Genomic DNA, 10,367 nt, shown 5'->3' with positions numbered 1-10,367 from the left:
CTCCGGGAACTTCTAAACAAACCAAAACCCCCGTTTAATTGGCATAGAAAAGCAAAAACTCTACCACTTTAGCATATGCATACAGAAGTTGATTTATCGAATGAATGCATGCTTCCAAAGGTCCTTATCACTCCAACCTAACCCATCCTTGAACGTCTAACCCCACTAGTGAATGCATGTCAACTATTCAATTCTAAGGAAAATCCGGCAGCATTTCCCTACTGTTCACCAAGTACACGATGTAGGTAAGTTATTACCTACATATGTACCCAGAGAACAAAATAGGGAAACGACGAGCCAGTATATTCCTTAGAATAAAAAAGAAGACATACATTCACTTCCTAAGTGAGATTAGACGTCCAAGAATAGTCCCAAACCGGGGACTATTCAAGACTTACTCCTAACGAGTAAGTCTTGAACGGGTATCTAGGCATATGATGATGATGCATTTACTTCTAGACAATAATGTAAACAGTAAACATATATACATAAATGCTCGAAAATAAAGTGTAAAGGGGGAAAACTCACCTAAAAAACAATCGACAATTTAATTTCTACTGAACAAGGTGGGGAAGCGTCTAGCCTGCACATAAAAGCAAGAAGCTATTAGATTACAAAAAAGTGAATTGCATGTGTTCTACTGATAATAAAAAGATTTTAGGCCGCATACAGATGAGATCAACAAATTAAAAATAAGGAATTGTGTTCTTGTTAATAACAAGATTTAGGCCTTATTTTCATAACTCGTTTGTTTTCTTTGTTTTTATAAAATTTTAAAGTTTAATTGGTTTTATTAGTTTTTAGTTTTCATTATTTATTTCTAATTGTAATTGTACTTCTATTATAATAATAATAATAATAATAATAATAATAATAATTATTATTATTATTATTATTATTATTATTATTATTATTTTTATTATTATTACTATTATTATTATTATTATTAATTTTTATTACAATTATTATATATAATTTTGATTTGTATTATTATTATTATTATTATTATTATTATTATTATTATTATTATTATTATTATTATTATTATTATTATTATTATTATTATTATTATTATTATTATTATTATTATTATTATTATGCAATACACCACTGACCACCTCCCACGTACCACCACCTCCCTCCCACGTACCACCACCACTGACCTCTTCCCTCCCACACTGCCCACCACCACCTCCCACCACCACCAATACAACTCCCTCCCACTGACCACCTCCCCCCCACTCCCACCACCACCGAATCAACCAACGCACTACCACCACAAGAACAAAACCGATCGACAAAGCAATTTCATATTAAATAAGGGTGTAATGTAACTGAATTATGTAATTAAATCATACCTAGGAACATCAACCACCTAATATGGAGAGAATTGAGTGGTGAGTGAAGAGAATTACCGCCGGTACGTGAGAAGGAGCAGATCGAGGAGGCGCCGCGTAGGGCTTTGTCGCCGGTGAACATGAAAGCCTCAGAGGAGGCCGGTGAAGAGGAGGCCGGTGAAGAGGAGGCGCCGGTGAAGAGCCTTGTCGCTAGGCCGTGAGAAGAACGTACGTGTAACAGAATTGCAGGCCAGCTGCGCGCGAAGAACGACGGTGAGGATGGTGCACGGTGATGGTGGCCGGAGTTTGAGTGGCGGTAAAGAAGAATGGCCGAACGTCGGTGGTGATGGTGCGCGGTGATGGTGGCCTGAGTTTGAGTGAGTTTGAGTGTGGACGAGAGCAAACTTGAGTTGTACGGAACTTTGAAGGCTGCTGTAGTGTTGTTGCGTGAAATAAGAATTACTTAGGTTTAAGGTGCCCTGGTTTCAAATTGGAGGGAAAGTAATTTTTTTTATTTAATTTTTTTTTTAAACCATTATAAGTTGCTCTTGTTGTATGAGGGCACCTTATGTTGAGCAACTTATAAGCTTTTTTCCTCTAGTGATAGACACGACCGTCAAAAAATTTGACGAGCACATTTGTCATCAACCCCCGACATCAACTATGATGTGCGGAAAAATAACCCTTGAAAGTAGGAATTATTTTCTCAATGCGCCCCTGTAACTATGTGTGCCTTGCGCCTTCCATGTCGTCCATAACTTTATGATGACCATGTCTAACAATAATCATACTAATTGATTGACTTGCGTTAATCAATTCTATTATAGACACGGTCGTCATAAAACTTGATGAGCACATTTATCATTAGCCCACGACAACAAGTTATACCGTGTGGAAAAATAATCCTTGAAAGTATTGATGTTTTCTCAATATCGCCACGAAAACTATGTGTGTCTTGCTCTTTCTATGCCGTCCATAGTTTATGACGACCATGTCTAGCGGCAATCATATTGATTGATTGACTCGTGTCAAATAATTGGATTATACACAAGACCGTCATAAATCTTAATGAGAAGCATGGCAATTTGGTGAATGAATAATTTTGGGACTTACATGGCATACTTGGAAAGAAAAGCAGAAAACAACACAAAAAATATACCTTTCACAACAAAATTCCAAAGAGACATGCATCCATGTTAAACTAAGGTGCACGACGACACCAAAATATTTATATGCCCCATGGAATAGATTCACAAACATACAAAAATAAAATTGTTAAGTGCTGAGCAGGCACAATGATACATACACCAGCGGCGTAAAAACTTCACAAATCTTTAAAAAAGTGCCCAAGGCGCGAGCCAACAAAAGGTTGAAGATCAGGCTCTAAGTCCACCACTTATGGCGGTTTTTTCACAAGAGTCTGCGTTAAACCCTGAGCATCCCCTGCCATGGGAGGCTCTTCCTTTTTAGGACGGCGATGAGGCTTAGGTCTCGCCCTTTTTTGAACAATGGACGACTCAGACTTAGTCGGGGAGGCCCTGTTTCTCAACATGGATAGGCTTGTCTCCTTTCTTCCCTTGGCCGCCTCTTTGGAAGCTTCCTTGGCTTGATTTTGCATACAAAATACCGTTAAGTGGCCGCCTATCTTGTAAAAATGACGAGGCCACATATGATGGCAGACCCCATATGATAAGTATGGGCTCGTCACCAAAGTGGATGCCCGTCTTGTAAAAATGACGAGGTCCACTTATGATAGTAGACCCCATACGCTAAGTATGGGCTCGTCACCAAAGTGGACGCTCGTCTTGTAAAAATGACAAGGCCCACATATGATGGCATACCCCATATCCAAAGTATGGACTCGTCACCAAAGTAGTCATCCGTCTTGTAAAAATAACAAGGCCCAAAAATGATAGCAATCCCTATACGCTAAGTAAGGACTCGTCACCAAAGTGGATGCCCATCTTGTAAAAATGACGAGGCCCACTTACGATAGAAAACAACATACACTTAGTACGAGGTCGTCACCAAAGTGGCCCCCCATATTGAAAATTGACGAGGCCCAACCACTTGTGATAACAAATCCCATGCGCTAAGTATGGGATCGTCACCAAAGTGGTCGCCGGTCTTTTGCAAAAAATGAATAACAAGACATTATACGTGTAGATAAATACAAGATAGAATTTACCTTCTCCACAAGCTCGACAGAAGCCTTCTTCATCTTTGCTTCGCAGATCTCCGCGATCCACTTGGACGTGTCGCCCGCTCCCACATCTACGTCTTGCAGTTGGCTCATTACTTCAGTTGCACAACAAAACTTTGGTTAAAATCACCAAGTCAATTTGAGGAAAAAAAACAAGTACAAACAAACGTGATATGTGACGCGCCTTATGGTCTAAATATCTACCTTTGGTCATAGAATACACAAGATCGACGACAACTAAGAAAACCTCATTTTCAAACCAATCTACGTGCGGCAACCACTCGACCGGCACATGGAAAGTTTTCTCTTCAGATAGAGAATAAGCGGTGCTTTTGAAGATGACATTTATTTGGTCTCACTCTTCCGCCGTGAGAGGAGGGAGGTTATCATGATCCATATGGTTGGTCGTGTCACTCCACAGGCCCATTCGATATTACATTTTGTCCTCGTCGGTTTGGATAACGAGCCACCTCTTCCTCCATTTGCCATTTTGACGGCTTACCCATAATTATTTGGTACGAGCCACGGCTACTAAGGGTAAACCAACCCTCAACGACATTTGGAGACTGAGAGATAGACACTAAATGGAGGAAGGTAGCCAAAGAAGGTTGGACTCCCTTCAAATTACATTTGGCTATGTAGTCAAAGACGTTTGCCTAAGATTAGGGAGTCAGTTGGGTAACTTCAATGTTAAAACCGCCCAGGACGTCCACCACAAAAGGATGTGGAAGAAATCGCATGCCCAGTTTAATTGCGGCAACATACACTGGAAACTCGTCGTGAGATAGACCACTCACGGTAGCCTCCATATCGGCTGGCACTTTGAAATTATAGCTTTCGCCTACGCAAAGGCCCTCCTTGTAGTCCCAACCTTGCCTCTCTAACGACTTCATCTATCCTTAGTCTGGGTGAATTTCAGAGGAAAGAAGATGAGCCGCCTCTTAGCCTCCTTGTCTAACAGACGCCGGAAGAGCCGCCTGCATTTTCCTAGGCACACTGACCCAACGGTCGTACCTCATCCGCGTGGGTGCGCCCAGAAGAACTAGTCGCCCCCTCTTCCTCCGGGTCGGCATACTCGTCTATTTCTCTGAAAACCTCGAGATACTCAATGTCGTATGTCGACTCTGTAGAAGAACTTCCCTCGGGATGAGGTTCCATAACCTCGTTGATCCCGCAGACGTGAGCGAGAAGATTCTGTCGTCTGCTTAGTTCTCGTCATGTTGTCTGCATAAGTTAAAAGGAACGGCTTAAGGAAAACCGGGAATAAAAGATCTGGTGCAAGACGAGTGGCGCCCACTCTAGAAATAATGGGCGGCGTCCAAAACTAATGACCTAATGCCGCCCACCTCGGTAAAAAGAAAAAAAGATAGAACACTAAAACTCAAGAGAACAACTAAAGAAGGAAAAAGAATCGCACCTTGAAAATCTAACAGGAAGAAGTGTGAAGAACAAGATGAGTTCCGCGAAGAACAAGTTTGTGATGAACACAACGGCGGTCGAAAGTCGCCTACTGATGGTTCTCTCTCGCCGGAAATCACCTTCTTCGGAGCTCAAGAGAGTGAGTGAAAGTAAAAAGTGAAAAATGAAGAAAATTACTCCCTATTTATTAAGGGGAAAATTTGAGATTTGTGACACCTGTCACCATCTTGTAAGGATCCCAAAATCCATCAGGAATGCGAAGGGTCAAGAAGAGATATCCGAATTGAAAGATTGTTTCCAGAAATACCCTCCTTGAGGGGAAAATGTTGTTGGCAAAATTATTGTCCCTTATGGACCACTCGGGATACGACATGTGTCCCTTACATATTTTATCCATCATTCATCCTACGAGGATCGTATTCTCCCATGTGTCCTTAACATGCAAGAAAATTGCTAGCGAGGAGCTAATTACGTGTAAACGTCCCCAAGAGTATGTATTGCATCTCGATTGTACGCGTGCAGTGGCCATGTGTTCTTAGAGGTAAGATTTGTATGTATGTATGTATGATGATTTACCATTATTCAATAAGGCCCAAAAGGCTCACTTGTGTCACTTTGAAAAATGGTGGCTCAAGGCAGAGGACACATGTCCTCTCCTCAGGACTCAACCAATCATATTGCAGGATTCCTAGGTCATTCCTTGAAAAACGTAGTACTATATAAGGCTCTAAGTCTCAAGGGACACTCAGGGGTGGATGGAGGAGGGGTAGTGGGGATGGCAGTGGTACTACTAAGTAGGTTGTTTCGTCTGTTGTGTTTCCCTAGCATGGATGTTCATAGAAAGGTTTGGGTTGCTAACAATGCTAGGTGATTTTGGGGTAGATGGTTTGGCTTTTGCTTTTGCTGTTGCAGTTGTTTATTCCTCGGCTGTATGTTTTCCTTTTGGGCGGTTGGTTTTTGGTACTTGCCCTTTTTGTAAGCAACTATATGTATCGTTGTGTTAGTTTAATATAATTCCTCCCGTTACGTTAAAAAAAAAAAATCTCAAGGGACAAGGACCATTCAATTCCTCATTCCAACCAAATAATTTATTGTGTTATGCCTTCTTTCTACTTTGAGGTTGAGTAGTTTTTTTTGTTACCGGAGTACGTAAACTCAAACTTGACTTGACGACCATGAAATTGACCATGCATAAATGAGATTAGTAATAAGCATTAATATAGTTAACAAAAGGTTATTGTTAATGAATCGAAGAAGTAAGTAAAAAGTTGAATTACTAATAACGGTTTAACGACATAATTGATAATGATGTAACCATCAATTAATTAAGTGTATTACACGTTGCACAGGAGGTGAGCTGGGGAGAATAAATGTGGCAATAGAAGATTAAAAATGGAGTACGTAGTCTTGTTTGTTAATATTTTTACGTGAAACTTAGACAAGGGATATGTTGTGGAGTGTGCTAGTTACGTACGTTGTTAATGTATGTAACTAAAATTTGTACAAGGGTTATGACCTATGACCTTCAACTTCCATCATTTTCAAATAAGAAAGATTTAAAATTAAAGCAACATACAATTCATTGTTGACTGATCTTACGCAAAAGAAACGGATAGTCACAAACGAAACTTATACTCACTTGTGCTTTTTTTAGCATACGGATCGAGATAATGTCAAACAAAATATTTAGTGGTTTTAGGTTATTTAATTATATTTATGGAGATTTAACCTAAGACCTAGTGGTTTTAGGTTTTCAAATTAGTCACATTTGCTTTGCCTATTTCCACCAAAGAAAAATCATTCTTGCTAACCGTGTCTCAACAACAATTTAGACGAATCCAAAACTATATGCTTGCTATTTGGATGTGATGAGCAAAATAGTCTTTGTGCAATGAAGTACGTACAGAAGGTGCATTTTCGTGTTAGAAATCCATTATATTTCGGTTAATTTTCTATTACTCCAGAGAGGCAGGACTCTAGGCCTTACAATTATGTACATACCCCGTAACGTTTAACATATTATAAATCTTACTTCGTATGATAACAGAGAGCTAGCTAGCTAGCTAGGGGCACATTAAGGAAAAATATTTAATATGACATTTTATACTCATTTGTCCTGATTATCCCTGGAACTAGCACCAATCAGTGATTAGTAATCACTAATCAGTAATCAGTGTCTGTTAATTATCATTGGCTATCGTATTATAAAATCTGGGCTATCTATCATTGCTCTTAATCATTTCTACCCTCTTCTGTCAATCATTATCCATCCATATTATTTGTTCGCCTTTTCATTTTCGTATCCAATCAGGAATAGCTACCTGGTCCAATCACAGTCTAGCTAGTGTTTAGATTATCTGAGCATTGTCTTTTTATGGCACCAAAACCCTGTACTGTAATTCCATTTTGTCAATGTTCAATATATTAATGCATTACTAGACACTACATACATTCACTAATATTCTTCTTCAATGTTTGTTTTTGACATCGGTGCATGGAAACGGACACAGATATGATGCAGATATTCGCACCATATTATGAACAGAGGAAACAGACATGGACTAATTAGAGTGTAAGGCAACATAAGTCCATAATCATCTATCTTATTCATAATTTGTGTATTCAGAAAACAGAATTTGACAGTTAAAATGTTGTGATTTTTTTGGGTTTAATTTGGATAAATTAGACCAACTCTTTTAAGGATTAGGAAAATATTTTGTCTTGTTCAATGTGGGTTATGAAGTTTCCTCTTCTCTGATGTCCTGGTCCTAAGCTGAATTTATTGTCATAACAACTACCTATAGCTTTTGGAATGTCAAAATGTAGTTTTTTAATAAGATATATAATTAGTCGAATTTAAATCCAATAAAATATAATACCACGTCCCTGCAATTCGCAGGATATAATTCTCCTTGTGCCTTAGCACCAAATCATACTTACATTATGAAATAAAGGTCCCTTTTCACTGATTGCAATAGTTAACGTGTTATTCGTTTTTTAATTATATGTTTAAGGCCTCTAAGCCATCAAAAGGGTTTTATGTACTTCTCTTAGTTTATTCCCCATATTAGTTTTTCTAGTATATATCATATATGTGTGTAAGGGCCTGCAGAGGCCCCATCAATCATTTAGAAGTAGCTACACAACAAAACTGTCGTTTTACTATTAACCAAGTCAATCTCCAACTTGCTCGATCTTTTAGCTTGTGACTATAAATATGTGTCCTAGTGCATCATTATTTCTCTCAAGCTCGAACAAAAATCTAGCTTCTTCAATTCAATTCAATTCAATTCAATTCTAACTTACTTGTAACACACAACACCAAAACCAAAACCAAAACCAAAACCAAAACCAAAACCAAAACCAAAACCAAAACCAAAAAATGATGATGGACGGGGGAGAATGGAGCTCCTTTAACGGAGTTTGTGTTAATGATGAGGCCGATTTTATGGCTCAGTTGTTTCCTAATTGTTCCCTTGATAACGAGCTAGAATCATCGAGCTTGGTGTTGTCATCCTCTTGTTACTCTGGTATGACGGAGGGTGACAATGGCTCTTTCTTTTCAACTGATGAAAACAATTCTAACTTGTATTGTTTGTCTCAAGGGAGTAGCTATAGTGGCAGCAGCAGTAGTAATAATATTGCATACCCTTATCATGAAAACTATCATTTTTTTGTAGCTAATAATAATGATAGCTCATGCCATTTCCCTGTTGATTTATGCCCATCTGCTGCCAAAAACTTTATCCAACGCCTTCCAGCTGGTAATCCCATGGAAACAAGTGACAGCTTGAATCTAGAAATGAGCTGCGGTGGCAGCTTTGATGATCAACCAGAATATTCGGATAATAAGCATTTGCAGCTGAAACAAGAATATGAAATTGAGCCAGCTTCTGAAGATAGAAGCAGTCATGAGAGTGCAAGGAAAAGACCTCGAATTTCAGAGGTAAGACTCAATGTTTTATAGCGCGCTTTAATTATAGTGGTCAACTAGTTAATCATATTATGCCTTTCACATTATAATATAAATAAATAATGTCTGATTATTGCATTGTATGTTCAGAAAGGGAAGAGGAACATTAGGACAAAGAAGAATCAGAAAAGTAGTTGTGATGACCAAGATAATTCTGCTGACCTTAATAAGCACAACTCAAGTAGCAGTTCCGAAGAAGAGGGCTCAAAGGAAACTAGTACTACAACTGTCATCTTGAATGGAAAAACAAGAGCTAGCAGGGGTGCTGCAACAGACCCTCAAAGTCTCTACGCCAGGGTAACCATTTTAATCCTACAATATCGATCGAGCAATGGATTATGGATATATATAGATTTTGATTCATCATTCATTAGCAATTGCTTTTCATTTCAATTTTCTGCAGAAAAGGAGAGAGCGGATAAATGAACGACTAAGAATCCTGCAGAATCTTGTTCCTAATGGAACCAAGGTAATTGTCTGTTTTTTCCATTTACCATTTTCGTGGAAAAGTGAGTATCTCATATATGGTACGTTTTGATTCTGGTTGACAGGTTGACATAAGCACAATGCTTGAAGAAGCTGTCCAGTATGTCAAATTTTTACAGCAACAAATTAAGGTATAAAACGAGATATCATGACTGACATCCTTTATGTAGGCGTTTTATCATATGATCAGAAAAGGACATCATGGCTTCATTTCAACAAATGACCATATATAATACTCCACATCTCATTCGGGAACTATATATATAATCAAGCCGGGTTTAAAGTTCAAAAACGAGAAGACAAGACAATGACCAATTGAAATAGTATCATAATTACATTAATAAATAAAAAAACAAAATGTAAATAATAGAAGGCTGGCTTTATTGAAAGAATAGTTTAAAATGGAAATATTATAGTCCATGATGATGATCTAATATCTTGGATTGATTTATTTGTTCCTTGCAGCTATTGAGTTCAGACGATTTATGGATGTATGCGCCTCTTGCATACAATGGAATGGACATTGGTCTTGATTCAAAGATCAACTCGTTACTATGATATTCCTGACTACATACATCATACATGATACATCTGCCTCTTGTAAACTTGAAACACACATAATACCAACACTAATAATAACTAGCTAGGCCTTTGTAATCTTATACTATTATGCTAAGTTACAATGCCAACCCATTTTTTTCCTGAAACCTGCAAATAAAAGCGGGTGACAGATATATTACATTTTATATTATATTAATTTACACGGATCGGATCTCCAATTTTTTGTGGCCATTTATTATTTATTATTATCATACTGGACCTTGTTCGAAATACATTGCTTAGCTTCTTAATGAGTTACGGTGGTTTGTTCTTGATGGACTCGTCGTTGATTGGTTTGGTTGCGAATGTAATATTTTTGGATGATTCACATAAAACATAAAAACTTTGC

General features: G+C 38.2%; 1 protein-coding gene across 1 annotated transcript; it reads left to right on the top strand.

Annotated features, from left to right (window-relative positions):
- Positions 1-8,221: 8,221 nt before the first annotated feature.
- Positions 8,222-10,181, top strand: LOC110791712 (transcription factor RSL3-like). The gene is made up of 5 exons (XM_021996476.2): positions 8,222-8,905; positions 9,023-9,229; positions 9,336-9,401; positions 9,484-9,549; positions 9,884-10,181. The coding sequence occupies exons 1-5, from the start codon at positions 8,342-8,344 to the stop codon at positions 9,974-9,976; spliced, it is 996 nt and encodes a 331-aa protein (XP_021852168.1). The 5' UTR covers positions 8,222-8,341; the 3' UTR covers positions 9,977-10,181.
- Positions 10,182-10,367: the final 186 nt, after the last annotated feature.

The sequence above is a fragment of the Spinacia oleracea genome, chromosome 2 (assembly GCF_020520425.1).
Source record: "Spinacia oleracea cultivar Varoflay chromosome 2, BTI_SOV_V1, whole genome shotgun sequence".
NCBI lineage: Eukaryota > Viridiplantae > Streptophyta > Magnoliopsida > Caryophyllales > Amaranthaceae > Spinacia > Spinacia oleracea.
The sequence above is the reverse complement of the archived record's forward strand: the minus strand, read 5'-3'. Positions and strand labels throughout refer to the sequence as shown.

Bases quoted from the DNA above. Each gene is read 5' to 3' on its own strand.
- LOC110791712 (XM_021996476.2), top strand. From the start codon at position 8,342: ATGATGATGGACGGGGGAGAATGGAGCTCCTTTAACGGAGTTTGTGTT. The intron at 8,906-9,022 runs GTAAGACTCAAT...TTGTATGTTCAG, and splicing joins AAAGACCTCGAATTTCAGAG to AAAGGGAAGAGGAACATTAG. The intron at 9,550-9,883 runs GTATAAAACGAG...TGTTCCTTGCAG, and splicing joins TTTTACAGCAACAAATTAAG to CTATTGAGTTCAGACGATTT.